The sequence below is a fragment of the Schistocerca serialis genome, chromosome 2, assembly GCF_023864345.2.
Source record: "Schistocerca serialis cubense isolate TAMUIC-IGC-003099 chromosome 2, iqSchSeri2.2, whole genome shotgun sequence".
Taxonomy (NCBI): Eukaryota; Metazoa; Arthropoda; class Insecta; order Orthoptera; family Acrididae; genus Schistocerca; species Schistocerca serialis.
Genome location: NC_064639.1, coordinates 1,028,601,818 through 1,028,622,583, shown reverse-complemented (window position 1 = coordinate 1,028,622,583; position 20,766 = coordinate 1,028,601,818). Strand labels below are relative to the sequence as shown.

Below are 20,766 nucleotides of genomic sequence, written 5' to 3'. Positions count from 1 at the left end.
GATGAAAAGTGTTACAAGGATATGAAAGTACCTGTTGGGGTGAAGAAAATTGAATACATTAAACAATGTGTACAATTTGTTCCTGACAGTGAAAGTGTGTCATCCTTCTAGAATGAAATATTAACTTGGCCTACAGCAAATACGCAAAAAAAACATTGAGTGGACTTCTAAACTGTAAACATTAAATACTGTTTTGTTTTGTTACTTGTTTTTCCTTTTGTAAACAGTGTTAATTAGTGGAAGCATTCAAATAAGTCATGTTACAGCTTTGCAAGAAACATAAGATCAGGGTACTATATTCTAAATAAAAATAGTTAATTGCTTTAAAATTGTATTTTTTGAAATTTTTTTAGTGTCAAATGCATTGGTTGCAGAAGCAACCTAAATCCACAGCATAAAAAGTTTTTTGCAATGCAAATGAGTTAGCATGTATGTGCGAGATGTTTACAATAAACCTGTTGAGTGCTGCTTAATCTTTGGCTTAAGTTTCACCTTATTCTAATAATTTACATAGTACTCATATTGTTTTTCTCACTTTCCTTAAAAGTAGGGTTTTGTGACTTAGGTTGCTTTTGCAATCAGCAATTCATTTATATGCTCATACAATTGGAATATACATTGTGTAGTGCTATTTTATTAGTTTATATTGTGATTAATGAAGGTGATATATTTCAGATGGCTTCACAGTATCCTTCCAATTTAACAAAGACTGCAGCAGAGAAAAGGCTTCTTATCAAAATAATCAAAGCCACAGGCTTAGGAGCAAAACAAGGTAATAAATAGTGATCTATTCTGCACATAAATAATTAGTTCTGAGGCTGTTTAAAAGCTCATTCACTTAATGTGAGTAAAGTATCAATTGACTTAATATTCAAAACAGTGATCTATTCTGCACATAAATAATTAGTTCTGAGGCTGTTTAAAAGCTCATTCACTTAATGTGAGTAAAGTATCAATGTGACTTAATATTAAAAACAGTATGACTTTTTAAGTAATAGAAAAAAGATGATTTCAGTTTTGCTGAGTCATGCAGTTAGTTTTGTGCACATTTGAATGTGCAAGATATATTGGAACATGAAATAAGAAAACTAATCAGTTTATGGGGAAATTACATTGTATGTTTCACTGTCAATGGGGCTTTATGTGTGGCTTGTTGTCTTGTGCAAGCCTCTTTACTGGATGCCATTTGGGAGACTTGTATGTCTGACTTGACATTTGTGTACTTGTATTGTGTCAGTGACTGTGATAAGCATAGTGTCATATTTCTGTTGCTCAAGGTGCTGGGAAAGCACATAGCCTACTCCCCTCAAATAGCACCAAATCGGGCTGCTGAGTTTAATGCCCCCATCCAACAAATGGGTCACCATCAGTCGTGTCTCATCCCTTCATTTCATGAGATACAACAAAGAACTTTGCAATTTAACCCAGAAAATTTGCACACACTCTAGTGATCAGAACCAGTGCCCAAGATAGTATCACAGTTAAACTGAATGCCTGTAGTGTGACTGATAATTCATGCATCACAAGCATTTTTAATGATCGCTTTGTAAATGTAGCAGCAAAAGTAGGATTGAGGGAGCAAGGGGATATGTAGAAAATGTTATTACGCAGAGACTTAATAACTTGCAGTAACACCAAAACCTTTCATTGACATTAAAGGGATTAAAAAATTTTCAAAAACAAAAGCTCACTTGGACTTGACATTTCAAACAGAGATGGACACCAGATCCCCAGATACTGGAATAGTGTAATGAGGGAGTCGATCTAGATTCAATTGATGGAGAACCTATCAATCAGGACACATGCTATCAGCTGAATAAAATGTGGGATACTGCTTTGGATCTACTAAAAGCAAAATAAATGCACAATGCATCAGCACAGATGCCTCAAGCACACTGCCAGACAGAGTAGATTGACAACAGAATGTCCCAGGACAGTGCAAATGGGACTGGACTGCAAACAGAATGTGACCAGTAAGTGTGGACCAAAAACAGAACACTCAAGGACAGTGTCAGCAGGGACAGATGGCATTCAAAAAGTGTCAAGTGGCATGAACACCCAAGGGCAGTGCCTGGGGGAGCAAACCACACGCTGAACGATTGGTCTAAGGTAGCACCCGGCTGATGATGGTTACCAGTCACATCACTGAAATGTCATTCAAGGAAAACGATAATATCTGGCAGTACATCTGTCAATTCAAGAATGTCAACAGACATTAGTGAAGCACTCAGATGAAATGGTTGGATGTCAGTGTAATTTCATATATGTACACAAAATCACTGAGTCATTAAATTATTCAGTCACAATTCGCTGTGACAAGTAGGATGGCCACCAGAGTGTGTCAGTGGTGTTTTTACTTTAGTATTTTTGCCAAGTTTGGTGTGGTATAGAAAAGTGTGAACTGCTTCAGATGTTGAGTGACCACCATGAAGGACAGGAAAATGTTGTGTACTCATTATGACAGCATTATCAGCAAGTGAGAGAGTTTGAAAGGGGCTGTATTGTGAGTCTCCATTTGGCAAACTGGTTAAATTGTGCAGTATTCAGATTTGTTGGGAATTTGGATGTGACAGTTGCCCGATGTTGCATGGGAATGTGAGGGCAAACATACTCCGCAAGGTTCCGATTGACCACCTCTGACCACCACAAGGGAAGATCACCAAATTGTGCACAAGCACATTGTAATCCCTTCACATCTGTACTTGCCTTCTGAGAACAAGTAAGAACTCTCTTCAACATTATGTGACATCCCACACTACTGATCAGAAACTAGGAGCAGATGGTTTAAGGAAATACTGTCCCATGCGTAGGCTACCCTTCAACACAACATAAGCAGCTGCATTTGGAGTGGTGCTATGACCACGAAATGTGGAATGCTTATGAATGGTGTCACATTGGGTTCAGTGACGAATGCAGCTCTGCAGGAGAGGGCCCATTCTTCCAGTGTTTTGGAGAGGCATAACGGTGTTACTCCTGCCCTCATCGTGCGCCCTAAAATCCCTCTACTACTACTACTACTACTACTCCTGCCCTCATGATGTGGGGACCCATCATGTATAACTTCAAGCCACTGTTGGTAGTGATTGAGGGAACTCTGATGGCACAGTAGTGTGTTACAGACATCCTGCATTCTTATGTGTTAACTCTTATGGGTCAGTGACATCGTACCATTTTTCAACATGACAATGCTTGAGAACAGAGTCTTTCAAGACAGTGCTGCTGTATAAAATATTCTTGGACATCTAGCCATGTCAATTCAGGCTAAAACCTCAAGCTTCCAATATGTTATGACAACCACCTACTTCTTGTATTGTGGTAAATGTTATGAAATAACAGATGGAATGGCTGTGGGTTCTCCATTGTCTCCAGTGGTGGACAACTCTTTTATGGAACATTTTGAGGAACGTGCATTGAATTTGGTTCCGCTTTATCCAACTTCATTTTATCATCACATTGGTGACACGTTTATAGTCTGGCCACACAGCATAAAAGCTCTTGAGCACATCCTTGAACACATGAATAGTATACACCAAAACACACAATTCACTGTTGAGACAGAATGAGATGGAAGGCTGCCATTTTGAGATGTTTTGTCACAACAAAAGTTGGATGGACCTCTCAATCATTCAGCATACCACAAGCCGATGAACACTGTTTTATATATAAATTCCCAGAATTTTCATTATCCATTCCAGAAGAACACAGTTTTAAATACATTAGCAGACAGAGCAAAAACTGTTTCCAAAATTAATCATCAAAATATGTGTTTCAAAAGAAGAGCAATGAGGTCAGCCTTCTCCAAGAAAAGGAAATGTGAATATATTAAACATTCATGTGATGAGCCATCAGTCGTATTCCTTCCTTTCTGTGGTGCTATATGGTCTGACCTCCTAAGAAGATAAGGGACACTCTTGGCCTCAGAATCCCTGGGATTTATAACATTCTTTGTGAGTGTGGGAGCAGCTGCATTGGTCAGTCAATCTGCACCATTTCCAACTGCTGTGCAGAACATCAACAGCATATTAAAAATTGAGAACTGGAGAAATTTGCAACTGCTGAGCACTGATTCACAAACATACTCAAAATACAGTTTACAAAATGAAACTTTTGTCACAGGCTCCTTCATACTGGGATTTTATAGTTAAAGAGGCTGTAGAAATAAGAATATGCAAGAAGAACTTCAACTGTGACATTGGATATAAGTGTAGTGGTGTGTGGAAGCAATCTCTTGATGCAGAGAAAAGGCAGAGATATTCATTGCCGTGTTTATGCTGCTGCGAATCTGATGCCACCACCATCACAGATGTCAACACCGCGAGCAGTTTGGGCAGTCAGTTGATCCTGACAAAGACAATGCAGATGATGCTTGAAATCTCAAGGTTTTACCCGGAACTGACACAATGAGAAGTCTGAAAATGTTTTATATAGGACATTGACAATGTTTGTCCACAGATGGCATGTGTCTCTATAACTGTGAGCATGATATTGAGGTGCTCATGTGCCCAGCAAGAACCCTAGAACTGTCCCCAATTGAATGTATGTGGGACCAGTTTGCGTGTCAACTCTGTCCCAGTGCCAGTATCCATGATATCAAGGACAAGTTACAACCATTGTGGGCCAGTTTGCCTCAGGAGATGATAAATTGCCCTTAAGATATCTTTACCAGCTGCATCAGTGCATGCATCCAGGACAGAGGGGGTGCAATGTCATACTGATAAATGGGCTCATACTGTCAAGTTCTTTGTAAATTTGACTCGATGTTGTACGGTAATCTCTGAAATAACATCACACACACACACTCACTCAACCTGTGAAGTTTCATTTCTTTTCCTCCTCCCCTTCTGAATGCTTCACTTTTTAGTTAAAGGATTGCAAAATGTGACACTGATTAATTCTCAAGAGAGAGAAAACTTTAGTGACTGGGAAAAGCAAGAATGGAGTCACAGAAGATTCAATTTTTCCTCCACTCCTATTCCTTACATATGTGAATGATTTTCAGTGACATACAACAACAGAGCTGATACATTTTGCAACATGCAGAAATGTTTATAATTAATGCAGTGTAAGAGACTGAACAGAAAAATTGTTGCTAATATTTGTAAAAGCATTAATAAGTGGTTGCCTGCAAATGGACTCCCTTGGAAAAAACCATACACATTATGTTCAGTTCTGTACAAAGGATAACATAACATCAAAAATGAATTTAGCACATGAACAGGAGTCAACGAATAGGTTAGAATGCTCCATACTTTTGGGTGTGCATACTGCTGGAAATTTGAGCTGGATGGAACATGATTTTGACTTCCCAAACAATGAAGTTCAACATCTTTTTCTCTTCGTATAATTCCTAGTTTAGGAAAGAAACATATTTTACATATTACGTTTCTTTAGTCTCTTGCTGGATAATTTTGTGGGGTGATTCATCGATTAGGAAGAAAATATTCAATGCACAAAAGTGAGCAGTGAGAGTAATATGTGGTGCTCCCTCACAATCATCTTGTAGTCAACACTTCTAGGAGTTAACCATTCTGACTTCTCTTTCACAGTATGTATATCTGACAATGAGATTTGTCATCTGTAATTCATAAGAATTTCAGAATAATAGTAATTTATGCAGCTACAATACTAGAATAAAAAATGACCAATTTTACTCATTACTTAAACAGTAAACAGTTAGTGGCTCTAGAAAAGAGTTCAAAACACAGCCATAAAAAATCTGTGATTATTTGCTAAACTACATAAAATGTCTTACAGGTAGCAAAGAAAATTAAAATCTTATTTGATGTCATTTCTTGTGGTGGTCAACTCCTTCTATTCCATTGATGAATATTTAATTAAACACTGGTAATGTTTATACAATGGTAGAACAATATGTTGTTGCATCTGTGTTTCACTTGTAAATACTGACAAAGATTAACTTTAATTTTTACTGAGTTTAAAATCACTGTACTGTCTAGTATTTGGTAAATGCCTACCATGCAACCATACACAGAAACAAATCATTATACATAGCCTGTAAATGGACTCATTTCACATAATTTTGATAAAAATCTTGCAGATGGTCTGTGGGACATGAAGTCACTCTCCAACTAAAAGCAAATTTATGTTACTACCTATGACCGTATTGCTAGCCAAATTCCAGTGATATTTTTGGTACCTCTAGAACCCCCCAATCCAGATAGCTTGAAATGAAGCACTACTGGTACCACACAAGTAGGTGTTAGTGATCGTGAGTGAGGAGGTAGGTATTGTCAGTGGTTAAATCAACACATTACTCACTTGTAGCTCCATCTAAAGTACATGTCATGTATCTTTGAATTGATATACATATATTTTGTGTGTGTGTGTGTGTGTGTGTGTGTGTGTGTGTGTGTAATGGAAAATCCAGGATTAACTAATGACAATATCATGAAAAGGACCGGCCGTTACTCACCATGTAGTGCAGATGTTGAGTTGCAGACAGGCTCAGCAGGAAGACTGCTAAACAAGTAAGCTTTCAGCCAAAAGGCCTTCTTCTGAAGAAGACAAAACACACACACACACACACACACACACACACACACACACACACACACACACACACACACACACAGCCCTGAGGCTGGGGCAGGGATGGGAGGGACAGCACGGCAGGGGTGGTGGACGATAAAGTGCTGCTTGTGGGAGTATGCAGTATATAGGGATGTGGTAGGGTAAGGACAGGGCAGCTAGTTGCAGACAAGAGGTTAGGTAGAGGGTGGAGGGGGAGGGAGTGGGAAAGGAGAGAAGTAAAAAGTTTGTGGTTGCCTTGGTGGAACAGAAGGCTATGTAATGCTGGAGTGTGTATAGGAAATGGGATAGTTGGGTGAAGGATAGTGACTAACAAAAGTTGTGGGTAGGGGGTTACAAGAATGTAGGATATATTGCAGGGAGAGTTCCCACCTGTGCAATTAAAAAAAACTTGTACTGATAGGAATGATCCAGATGGCACAGTCTGGGCTACACAGCCTTCTGCTCCAGCAACACACCCACAATGTTTTTGCTTCTCTTCCTTTTCAACTTTCCTCTCCTTGCCCACCCTGTCCCCACTACCCTCTGTCTAGTCTTCCATCTGCATCTTGTGAGGCAAATTGAGGAGCTATTTAACTTGGAAGTATTGACTCTGACCTCATAAACTGATGACAAATGGGAGGACGGTGTGCTGACCACATGCCACACATTTTTCGCATCCAGTGATGCCCATAGGCTGAGGATGATTTGGTAGTTGGTCAGCATCACTGGGCCTTCCAAGCCCAGTTTGGACAGAGTTTAGTCTATATATAAGTCTGTTTTTGAGATAAGCTTAAACATGTTGTAATAAAGATATACTTTTTTCCTCTCTTTCAGGATGCACAGAACCATATTGTGTTGTCGAAATGGATGATCCTCCTCAGAAGAATCAAACTTCTATCAAGAAAGACACAAGCAGTCCAGTTTGGGATGAGCATTTCCTATTGTAAGTTTATTCCTATTAGTCATTTATTTCCACTGTGGTAGTTTGAGTCTATGGACTTTGCTAATAATTATAACAATGCTGATCCTTCAAACACCCAACCAACCATATAAACAAACTATGCTTAGCATACACCCATTTGGGTTTATTTGGCTCCAGCTTGTGTAGCCCTGTCCCCATTAGTCTGTGGGAAAGTTTTTTATTTCTAGGTGTGACGGAGATTCCCCTAGCAGACACATCCCTTAGGCCTACACTATGCATGTATTCAAAAATCAACTGATGATTCATTCAGAAATCAACATAGAATGTGTTCAAAAATGTCCAAAAACTAACAAGGGTGCATTTCAAAACCATATGAATAATCGATAGACCAACATATGGTGGGTGCTAGGTGCTTTGTGAAATGAGGTTTTTTCCTTCCAGAATATGAATTTTAGCGCCCCTTGAAATTGCCACCAGGGGCAGATAACCCGGTTGCCCCCCCCCCCCCCCCCCCCCTCCTCTCCCAATCTGCGCCTGATGTTGCAAATACGAATTAGCCAATACATACAAAAGTAATATAAAAAAGCTTACAAAAAGAAAAAAAAATCAACATTAGAAATATTCCAGTTATGAAGAATATACTCAACATTAAAAGAAATAAAACTTATGCAAAACATTTAATTTTTTTAAACACAAAAGAAAAAAATTACACGTTTAGGCTACATAAATTCATTGGTCAGTCACAGGATAACACTCTAAAAAGAACCATTGTCAACAAAATTCATCTAAGCTTACATTGTCTCATTGTGGAAGTACAAAAGTAAATTGTACAAAATGTGACAGAGGGGGTTGGGAGGTGTGGAGGAGGAGTGTTAGTTAACAGGATAACATCCTGAAAGGTAACCACTGATTCATCGCAGATGTTATACAGATAAACGATCCAGTCATGTTAATGTGATCACAACCTATGTTTGATCTCAACATGCAGTAAATACTCGCAGACAGCAAGTGGCAGCATTAGCAGTGATGGTATATAAAGTGTATCTGGGGGATGCGGAAAACAGTGCAGTCATTGTTGTAATATGGAAATAGAGTGATTTATTTGATGTCTAAAATGGCATGGTCATTGACTTTTTGGCCAAGGTTGGAAGCTTTTCCTATGTTGCTAAGTTTGTAAACTATTTGAGTGTCCTCATGCTTAAAGTGTACCATGCATGGCAAAATGGTGCTACCCAAAACTGGTGCCAAGCCAACTGTGGTGCATCATGAGCCATAGACAACAGGAGTGAATGACGGCTGCAAAGATGTGTATGGACAGATAGATGGGGAGCTGTTGAGCGACAGACCATCCAGATGAACCAAGGGCCATTCTGTAACGATTTTAGGAGAGGTGTTACTGGGGTCAAGATGTGTTTATAACAGTTTGATCATAATTGAGCATTTCCTTAAAACAATCTTAAACACAAGTTCTCTACCAGGAGGAGCTGCCTCTAGACAAAACCTTGTCCTTTATTAATAATTAAGAAACCAGCAACCCAGAATATTAAAATGATAGCTAAGAACTCTCTTAATAGTTGACCAAGTGTGACATAGACATTTAAAGAACTTCCTAATTATAAACCAAATAATTTTACGCCAATGAATCTTATTAAAAATAAATAACCTTTTGCCAGGACTTGACATGGGGAATATCAATTGAACACATCTGAACAAGAAGTGAACTCAGGAAACAATGTGCCAAAGCGAATGGTGACATTCAAAAGCACCAAGAGATGCTGTAAAGAACAAATAAAGCTTTCTTAAACTAAGCACTAAGTATCAGCCACTAACACTGGCATCATGAGTTCGATTTCAAAATGTTCCAACTTCACTTCCTTATAAATCACAAAACATGGAAAGTATTACACTCACCTTCTGATTCAACACAATGTCCATAAATCAGAATGTTACAGTGAAACTGCTGCCAAGTCATGCAAGGACAACTTTCTTTTGACACACATTATAGTAGCTTCTTATTAACCTTTGCCCATAGCAAATAGGCCCATTTACTATAGGAATCCGATGCATAGCCAGGTGTGGCCACACTTTCACCCTCATTTGAGTGATATGGTGAAGTTGATCAATCCACAGGAAAAATTCTTCTGCCACCAGGCATGCAGTGCTGCTTTTGCAGTCTGTGGAATGCCCTCCAAACACTTTCTCCCACTGTGTTCATTACTCCAGTGGCGCACGAACACCGCACTGGACTTGCTGGGTAGAATTCAAATCCTCAGTTACTGGAGATGTAAATGAACCATCACACCCTCGCCTCCCTTAGACCAAAAGGCCCAGGAGAAAGGGAAGGAATACTGAAACTTGTTCAAGGTATATAGTCTTCGGGTTACAACACTGTGTCATCCTACAAAGGCTATCACCATCCACCTCCAAGTGCAATTTATTTATTTTTAATACTCACTCTGGTTTTTAGAAGAGCACTCAATTTTGATTACATGGATAGTGACAAGATTCAAAGTACTTAAAAGACTAGCTTGCTAATCTTTACACAAGACTCCTCATAAGTAAGAACTTATTCAACTGACTGAAACAATTTATTTTGGATAAAATAATTTTGGGTTGTGTGCCATGTCATTGTAAACTACTAAAACAACTAAACTGCTGACGTTTAAACCTACTTGCTGCAGCCCTCTTCAGGATGGTTTATGCTCATTGAACTGCCCTGAAGAGGACCACAGCAAGTCACTTAAAACATCGGCAATTTATTTGTTTTGGTTTTCAGTGAACCGCCCTAAAGATGACTGCAGTAAGTTGGTTGGAACATCAGCTGTTTAGTTGTTTTAGTATTTTACAGTGATGTTTATCCAAAATGACACCAGCCATGGAAGCCTACGAACTTAAACAATTTGTGTTGACTGGGAAGCACCCTACTCCTGAAAGGTTTAGTCTGTGTATTGTGCACCTGAAATATTTGTTTGGTCTGCAGATTCCTGATGAGCAAGGTGACCAACATCACAAAATGCAAGATCTGAACCAGGCCCACAAATCTGGGCAAGAGTTTCCTCATTACCTTATCCTGTCCCCAGCTTACTGCTGTAAAATGCTTAACCCCCATACTTTTAACTGGCTTTAATGAGATTTACTTCTTCCCAGCATTGTTGCAGCACTGTGATTTCTCATGAACGAGTTTAAGATTGCTCTTCATGTGCTTCCAGTCATCCCAAGTTTACATAGCATCAACTTTCTCAGGAAGCAAATCATTCAACATCCATAAATTGGACAATGGAGAATTAATTCAAAGGCAAACATTGAAGTCGCTGGAGTTTGTGTATGGTCCTAATGTGTGGCTGTGTTAAAAGCATATCCCAATCAGGGCTGGAAGCTATCACAATGCATGTGGTCTGCACTATGGAAGGCAATGAGCACTGCACGCAGGTTGCTCTTCACTCACTCAGCAAAAGATGGACTAGGATAATACACCGCAGTCATGGTATGGCTTAATATGCATGTCAAAACAGAAGTTGTAGAAGGCTGCCAAGGTGAAGTTTATGGCATTTTCCATAACCACTGACCTACAGGCACCAAACATGCCAAACATTGACTGGAGACATTTGATTGTAATTCTAGGGGTGGTGCCTTGCATCAGATTAACTAAGAAAAATGTGTAAGGCTATCCACACACAAGCATGTGCCATGTTCTCCTCTCACAAATGTGGAAAAGGCCCCACATAATCAACATATATTCTTTCCATATCCTAATTAATTACCTCAGATGACTAAAAATCCCCGCCGAGTGTTAATCACTGATTTACTTATAGCACACAGCTTATAGCTGATAACTAATATCTTGATTTGTTCATCCATTCTCTTCCATATACAGTGTTCACTGGTCTTCATTTTGGTCTTGCAGAACCCAAGATGGCCACTTGTGGGAGTTTCATGACAATATTTAAAAACCAGAGGTACCAGATCTTTAGGTAAAACTATTTTATTCCTGCAACTGTCCTGCACGGTACAACACAGGACATTGTCTTTTAGAAAATATTGTTTAACAAGTTTCCTTTCCTTGTATTTCTTCTTCAGGTGACCTAACTCCGAATCAGCGGATACCCACTCAGAATAGAACAAATCATGTGACCTAGTATTTCCAGGTTCTTAGGTTCACACTCTGGAGAGATTCTAACTGCTCATCTTGCAATACAGTGTCCGTAAGTTAGAATGTTACAGTGAAATTGCTGCCAAGCCATGCAACAACAATTTCCTCGACACACGATGTAGCAGCTTCTCAATAACAAGTGCCCAGTGCACAAAATACATAGGCCCACTCACCATTGGAACTCAACGCATAGCCAGGTGTGGCAGTTCAGTTATCCTTGTTTGAGTTATATGGCAAAGTTGATAGGTAAACGGAAAAATTCTTCTGCCACTGGGACTGCAGTGCTGCTCATCCAGTCTGTGGAGCACCCTCCCAGCACTTGCAGCCACCATGTGCATTACTCCAGCAACAGGCACATGCTGTATTGGACTTGCTCAGTGGGAATTCAAATCGACAGGTACTGTTGACAGAAATGAACCTTCACATGTTCAGTGAATGTTGTGTATGAGCCTCTGCAGCAGGAGCTTCCTTCAAGCACCCGTGCTGACTGCTGTTCATCAGTGATGAACGCTGGAATTTGAATGCCAATACCACAACTGGACACTGGACATCCACTGAGTGGTGGGAATCACATATTGCTCCATCAGACAGATAATTGTTGAATTGTCAGAAGGGTCCAGATCAGAGTAGGGAGCATTATAGGCTGGGGAATGTTTTTGTGGCAGTCCTTGTGTGATCTCGTCATTCTGGAAGGCACAATAGATCAACACAAGTATCCATCTAGTCTTGGGAACCATGTCTACTTCTACATGCAGTTTATTTTCCTGCAGCACAGTGGCATCTACTATCAGGACAATGCAACATGTAACACAGCTCACATTGTATGTCTGTTTTTGAAAGAGTGCCAGGATGAATTTATCATAGTCCTCTGGCCACCAAACTCCCCAGATTTAAACCCAATTTACAATCTGTGGAACCATCTTAATCGAGCTGTTCGCACTATGGAGTCTCAACCAAGAAACATAGCACAGCTGGCCACAGCACTGGAGTCGGCATGGGTCCATATTCCTGTTGGTACCTTCCAGAACCTCACTAACTCTCTTCCCACACATCTCGCAGTTGTCTGCACTGCAGAAGGTAACCACCTTCTGCAGATTCATGCTTTTGACAGGTGGTCACATTAAAGTGACTGGACAGAGTAGTTCAGTAGCAAATGAGAGAGTGGGGAAATTGAAAGGGGAACAAATTAAAAAGAAGGGAGGCATAATATAGATGCAGAGAAGAAGGAAAAACACTAAATTACATGTCAAACAATGGAAAATCCAGGCTGGAATATAAAAATATAATGGAAAGTTGCTACTCACTATATAGCAGAGATGCTGAGTCTGATCCCTTATCTCATTCTCTGGAAAGGGCTCTATCACATACACAGTATTAACCGGCAGATCAGTTCCTATGTTCATGCAGACCAGACTTCCTGCACCTTTTGGTATTGTATTGTGTGAGTCAGATCTAAAGACTGTGTACACAGTTTAACTGGCTTATCTGATGTCTTGGGTGTCCTGTGCGACAGTTTGGCCCTCACAGTCATAAAACCAAGGTGGAGTAATTATCCCATCCAGCTCTACTGTGCATTGCTGCAGATTAATTTTAGCATGATGTTTACTCAGTAAATCCAAACCAGAAAGATCTTATAGCTAATGCCCACAGAAGGCAGAACTTTTGGAAGTCTCTCCCTCCCACTTGGAAACCCAACAGTGTGCAACTGAGAGGATTCACACTTTTACCACCCACACCATGTAATGCACAGCATGGTGGGTTCAAATTCACTGCCCTCAGTATACTCTGGCTAGCCATGGATATTTGTGATCTTGTATCCAACAACAATTTACACAACCTTCCCTGTATATAGCTGAATAGATGAATATCGCCATTTGATTTTGCGCTGGGATGCCCGTAGCCAAACTTACTGGTGCCGTACCGCAGTGGTCACACCATCCCCTGTACCATTTAATGCAGGGGCAGGACTGTTATGCTGATTCCACTGTCTATGTGCCGGTAGACATTTTTGAACAGAGTACCCCACTTGCTTGCTCCTCTGACATTGTAATTTCATACAGAAATGTTGAAAGTGGTCTGGAGCACCACACGTATAATGCACAATCTCTGCGTTAAACACTACATGCTTCTCTCTTGGTCTAGTTATGGTATCAATTTCAGTTAAAGCTGCCTTCTTCAGGGTTTTGGGAAAATCCATGCACCCTTTCTGTGACATTTCAGACAGCAGGTCGCACAAAAATGCATCAAGTGCCTGTTGTTATGCCACCTGCAAAATGGTTTTGTTGGCATGATCATCATTCATTAACTGATACATACACTCCTGGAAATTGAAATAAGAACACCGTGAATTCATTGTCCCAGGAAGGGGAAACTTTATTGACACATTCCTGGGGTCAGATACATCACATGATCACACTGACAGAACCACAGGCACATAGACACAGGCAACAGAGCATGCACAATGTCGGCACTAGTACAGTGTATATTCACCTCTCGCAGCAATGCAGGCTGCTATTCTCCCATGGAGACGATCGTAGAGATGCTGGATGTAGTCCTGTGGAACGGCTTGCCATGCCATTTCCACCTGGCGTCTCAGTTGGACCAGCGTTCGTGCTGGACGTGCAGACCGCGTGAGACGACGCTTCATCCAGTCCCAAACATGCTCAATGGCGGACAGATCCAGAGATCTTGCTGGCCAGGGTAGTTGACTTACACCTTCTAGAGCACGTTGGGTGGCACGGGATACATGCGGACGTGCATTGTCCTGTTGGAACAGCAAGTTCCCTTGCCGGTCTAGGAATGGTAGAACGATGGGTTCGATGACGGTTTGGATGTACCGTGCACTATTCAGTGTCCCCTCGACGATCACCAGTGGTGTACGGCCAGTGTAGGAGATCGCTCCCCACACCATGATGCCGGGTGTTGGCCCTGTGTGCCTCGGTCGTATGCAGTCCTGATTGTGGCGCTCACCTGCACGGCGCCAAACACGCATACGACCATCATTGGCACCAAGGCAGAAGCGACTCTCATCGCTGAAGACGACACGTCTCCATTCGTCCCTCCATTCACGCCTGTCGCGACACCATTGAGGCGGGCTGCACGATGTTGGGGCGTGAGCGGAAGACGGCCTAACGGTGTGCGGGACCGTAGCCCAACTTCATGGAGACGGTTGCGAATGGTCCTCGCCGATACCCCAGGAGCAACAGTGTCCCTAATTTGCTGGGAAGTGGCGGTGCGGTCCCCTACGGCACTGCGTAGGATCCTACGGTCTTGGCGTGCATCCGTGCGTCGCTGCGGTCCGGTCCCAGGTCGACGGGCACGTGCACCTTCCGCCGACCACTGGCGACAACATCGATGTACTGTGGAGACCTCACGCCCCACGTGTTGAGCAATTCGGCGGTACGTCCACCCGGCCTCCCGCATGCCCACTATACGCCCTCGCTCAAAGTCCGTCAACTGCACATACGGTTCACGTCCACGCTGTCGCGGCATGCTACCAGTGTTAAAGACTGCGATGGAGCTCCGTATGCCACGGCAAACTGGCTGACACTGACGGCGGCGGTGCACAAATGCTGCGCAGCTAGCGCCATTCGACGGCCAACACCGCGGTTCCTGGTGTGTCCGCTGTGCCGTGCGTGTGATCATTGCTTGTACAGCCCTCTCGTAGTGTCCGGAGCAAGTATGGTGGGTCTGACACACCGGTGTCAATGTGTTCTTTTTTCCATTTCCAGGAGTGTATTTACAATGGTGAGCCTTTTGTGGTTCAGAAACCTTCTATTGTTTCTTCCTGCTTCTGTGCTACACCATTAAGTCGTTCATGATAATATTACAAGGTATTCTTCTTCCTGTAATCATCCACTGATCTTTTCTGAAAGTCAGTAAAGAACTGAGTGTCCCACAATTTCTTATTCCACATGACTTACGTCTTGGTATCCCCCAAACAATTTTAAACAAGCTACATTTAACAATTTTTCATCAGTCTAGTTCCCTAACTTTGCAACCATGTGCAAACTATCCATAAGATTTACTGGAAAATGGTGCCACCAATGATACCGTACCATCATCAGATAAGTGAAGACATGCTCGAAGATGACCCTACTCTTCTTTTACCCGTCAAATGATTCACTTCACTCTACAAAACTTCATTGTCAGCTCTAATCTTAGCTACCTCATTTAATAGATGCTGGATTGTCTCCTGGGCTGTTGCTTTCCAGAGACAGTCATTTCACTCAGGACTACCACCACAAACGTGTAATATACCCAAAGTAGAGGGGAAAGGACAAACACAGTGAGGCAGCCCCAAAGCAACACACATTTTGCCAGCACTTAGTTGAAAACAGGCTGAATGCCACTGCTGCTGCACTCCTTCTCTTCTAGCCTCCACTGGATCAGCATTTCCAGCTCCGGCAGGTATCCTGACACCAATATTGTAACAGGGTTTTATTGAAAGTTAGGAGTAGGCACATGTTTCTCTGCTGGAGGATGGCACTGGAGCATGTGAGGAAGGCAGTCACTCAGTTGACGGAACACTTTATTGAGGAACACAAACAGACATGGTTCAGAACATCAGAAACAGTCAGACTGCAGGTGATGGTTGTGAAATACAGAAGCGGGATGCAGGAAGAGAGGTTGGCTATGGGTAGCTAGTGACTTGGAGGAAAGCAGTAGGTGTCCAGGCTAGGAATGTGAGAGGAAGGAGTGACAGGTGCACGGGCATGGCATGCAGCTCCTGGGTACCAGAGCCAGTGAGGTATAATACATGAAGATGACATGGAGGCATGGATAGGGGTGCAGGTGGCAGGACAGAGGAAGGGGAAACTGTTAGGTAGAGGGTGTTGGTACAGTGGGCTAGTGGAGACTGAGTCCTGAATGATATCAAAAGTGAAGGATGTGTTTCAAGGATAACTCCCATCTATACAGTTCAGATAAGCTGGTGTCAGAGGGAAGGATCTAGATGGTGTGGGTTGTGAAGCAGCCCTTGAGTTTGAACGTGGAACTGAGTAGGTCTGGGTCTTCCACAGGGATATGACCCCTGTGGCAAGAATTTGGGAGAGGGAGTGGCATGGGGATGGATGAGGATGTTGTGTGGGTTGGATGGGTGACGGAAAACCACTTTAGGAGAGATCAGAAGCATCTTGTAACTGATGTCCCTCAGTTCTAGGCATGATGGTAGAGAAAGTCCTGGAAAAGGGTATGGTTCAGTTGCTGCAGTCCTTGGTGATATTGAGTGAAGAATGCATGAAAGGAGGCACTCCTTTGCATCTGTTTCTTGGGGACAGTGGGAGAGTTAGGGATGTGTGAAGATACGGCACAGGAAATCTGTTTGCAGACTAGATTGGGGGAGGGGGGGGGGGGGTAGTGCCTGGCTCTGAAGGCCTCTGTGAGACCTTTAACATATTATTAACATATTAGGCAAGGGAATTATCATCACTGCAGACACAGATAAAGTGCCCAGGGTGGCAAGGCTTATGATTGTCACTCTCTCCAAATCCAATCCTTCATGTCATCTTCTTCATGTGCTGCACCTCACTAGCTCCGTTACCTGTGTGCCACATGCCTAACCCAGGTACCTGCCACCCCTACCTCCTGCATTCCTAGCCTGCTGCACACCTGCTGCCACTAGCTACCCATCACCAACCTACCATCCTACTTCCAGCCTCTTTCCCTTCTACCCACCCCATCAGACACTACCCCCACCCCAGTCCACCTGCCAAACTGTAACTGTGGTATTGTTTGTCCAACCAGCACATTGTACGTGTACAGGTGTGTGAGTGAGTGCATGCATGCAAGTTTCAGTGAGCAGTCTCCTTTACTCCTAAATTATTTACATGCTGATTTAATTTTAGGTAGTGTGAACAATGTTTTCCTGATTTTCAAAATGCAGAAAGTAGTAATCTTGTTCTTCAAACCTATCAAAAAAGTATAGCTGATAATTACTGTATTATGACTTTAAAGTTTTGTCCATGGGGAAAATAGTGGAAGAAACTGTTGGTCAACAGACCATACTCTGTGCAGGAATCTGAATCCTCAGTCACATTTACTCTAGGTTCAAAAAATTGTATTTGAACATGGCATTATCGTCCTGTTAAAAGTGGCTACATGGAGTAACTTCTTGCACAGGCACTCTCAGTATGATATTGGAAAGTCCTTGGTGGAATACAAACAATTGTAGGAGTAAAGGTAACCACTTACTATATAGCAGAGGAACTGATGTCCTTTCTCAGAGATATATTACTAACAAAAACACATTCACAAACACATGGCTCTTTTGTCTCCACCAGTTACATTTTCCTGGAAACCAGTCTGCCTAGGGTGAAGGGTTGAGATAACTGTACCTGTGTGTGTGCGTGTGTGTGTTTGTACGTATTTTTGTTAGTCAGGTAGCTCCGAGATGGACATCATCCAAATGCTTAGTAATGTGTTCAGTCTTGTTTATGGACTGTCAGCTGCTACATGTGTTAGCTTTATGGTGATTGATTACCTTTACTTCTTAGATTATTTTTATGCTTGAAATAACTTGAGGTGGTATTTTTAAATCTTGAGGAGGCATGTCCTGTGGTGCAACATAATAGATAAACAGTTTACCAACATTAGAACAAACTGGTGTATCACATCAGTTAAACAACTGCTACTGTGTCAGTTGTTACATATCTATCTCATTTGCACAAATCAATCAATGGAAAACCCAGGATGCAAAAATGACAATGTTATGAAAAGGATAGATTGCTATAAACCATATAGAGGATATGTGGAGTCGCCAACAGGCATGACAAATAGACTGCAAAACATGTGAGCTTTCAGCCAAAAAGCCTTCTTCTAAAGATAACAACACACACACAGTTATGCAAGCACAACCCCTCACACACACATGACGATTGTCTTTGGCCACAGAAGCCGGACTGCCAAACTTGGTGGCCAGAGGCAGTGGTCATGTGCTTGTGAGCTGTGCTCGCATGAATGTTCTTTAGAAGAAGGCGTTTTGGCCAAAAGTTCATAATTATCTCTCTCTCTCTCTCTTTCACACACACACACACACACACACACACACACACACACACACACACACACACAAAATAATAAATTTGTAATAAATCACATTTCTCACAACCTGCTCATTCTCTACATCTACATCTACATCTATACTCCGCGAGCCACCTTACGGTGTGTGGCGGAGGGTACTTATTGTACCACTATCTGATCCCCCATTCCCTGTTCCATTCACGAATTGTGCGTGGAAAGAACGACTGCTTGTAAGTCTCCGTATTTGCTCTAATTTCTCGGATCTTTTCGTTGTGATCATTACGCGAGATATATGTGGGCGGTAGTAATATGTTGCCCATCTCTTCCCGGAATGTGCTCTCTCGTAATTTCGATAATAAACCTCTCCGTATTGCGTAACGCCTTTCTTGAAGTGTCCGCCACTGGAGCTTGTTCAGCATCTCCGTAACGCTCTCGCGCTGACTAAATGTCCCCATGACGAATCGCGCTGCTTTTCGCTGGATCATGTCTATCTCTTCTATTAATCCAACCTGGTAAGGGTCCCATACTGATGAGCAATACTCAAGAATCGGACGAACAAGCGTTTTGTAAGCTACTTCTTTCGTCGATGAGTCACATTTTCTTAGAATTCTTCCTATGAATCTCAACCTGGCGCCTGCTTTTCCCACTATTTGTTTTATGTGATCATTCCACTTCAGATCGCTCCGGATAGTAACTCCTAAGTATTTTACGGTCGTTACCGCTTCCAATGATTTACCACCTATGGCATAATCGTACTGGAATGGATTTCTGCCCCTATGTATGCGCATTATATTACATTTATCTACGTTTAGGGAAAGCTGCCAGCTGTCGCACCATGCATTAATCCTCTGCAGGTCCTCCTGGAGTACGTACGAGTCTTCTGATGTTGCTACTTTCTTGTAGACAACCGTGTCATCTGCAAATAGCCTCACGGAGCTACCGATGTTGTCAACTAAGTCATTTATGTATATTGTAAACAATAAAGGTCCTATCACGCTTCCCTGCGGTACTCCCGAAATTACCTCTACATCTGCAGATTTTGAACCGTTAAGAATGACATGTTGTGTTCTTTCTTCTAGGAAATCCTGAATCCAATCACAAACCTGGTTCGATATTCCGTAAGCTCGTATTTTTTTCACTAAACGTAAGTGCGGAACCGTATCAAATGCCTTCCTGAAGTCCAGGAATACGGCATCAATCTGCTCGCCAGTGTCTACGGCACTGTGAATTTCTTGGGCAAATAGGGCGAGCTGAGTTTCACATGATCTCTGTTTGCGGAATCCATGTTGGTTATGATGAAGGAGATTTGTATTATCTAAGAACGTCATAATACGAGAACACAAAACATGTTCCATTATTCTACAACAGATTGACGTAAGCGAAATAGGCCTATAATTATTCGCATCTGATTTATGACCCTTCTTGAAAATGGGAACGACCTGCGCTTTCTTCCAGTCGCTAGGTACTTTACGTTCTTCCAGCGATCTACGATAAATTGCTGATAGAAAGGGGGCAAGTTCTTTGGCATAATCACTGTAGAATCTTAAGGGTATCTCGTCTGGTCCGGATGCTTTTCCGCTACTAAGTGATAGCAGTTGTTTTTCAATTCCGATATCGTTTATTTCAATATTTTCCATTTTGGCGTCCGTGCGACGGCTGAAGTCAGGGACCGTGTTACGATTTTCCGCAGTGAAACAGTTTCGGAACACTGAATTCAGTATTTCTGCCTTTCTTCGGTCGTCCTCTGTTTCGGTTCCATCGTGGTCAACGAGTGACTGAATAGGGGATTTAGATCCGCTTACCGATTTTACGTATGACCAAAACTTTTTAGGGTTCTTGTTTAGATTGTTTGCCAATGTTTTATGTTCGAATTCGTTGAATGCTTCTCTCATTGCTCTCTTTACGCTCTTTTTCGCTTCGTTCAGCTTTTCCTTATCAGCTATGATTCGACTACTCTTAAACCTATGATGAAGCTTTCTTTGTTTCCGTAGTACCTTTCGTACATGATTGTTATACCACGGTGGATCTTTCCCCTCGCTTTGGACCTTAGTCGGTACGAACTTATCTAAGGCGTACTGGACGATGTTTCTGAATTTTTTCCATTTTTGTTCCACATCCTCTTCCTCAGAAATGAACGTTTGAT

At 42.0% G+C, this 20,766-nt stretch overlaps 1 protein-coding gene across 1 annotated transcript in view; it reads left to right on the top strand.

Moving 5' to 3' along the window:
* The window catches only part of LOC126458447 (phospholipid transfer protein C2CD2L), a 598,436-nt gene that overhangs the window by 463,894 nt on the left and 113,776 nt on the right, over positions 1-20,766 (top strand). Inside the window, exons 5-6 of the mRNA XM_050095510.1 lie at positions 676-772; positions 7,366-7,474. Of these exons, the coding sequence (XP_049951467.1) occupies positions 676-772; positions 7,366-7,474 (206 nt within the window). The remainder of the gene's footprint in view (positions 1-675; positions 773-7,365; positions 7,475-20,766) is intronic.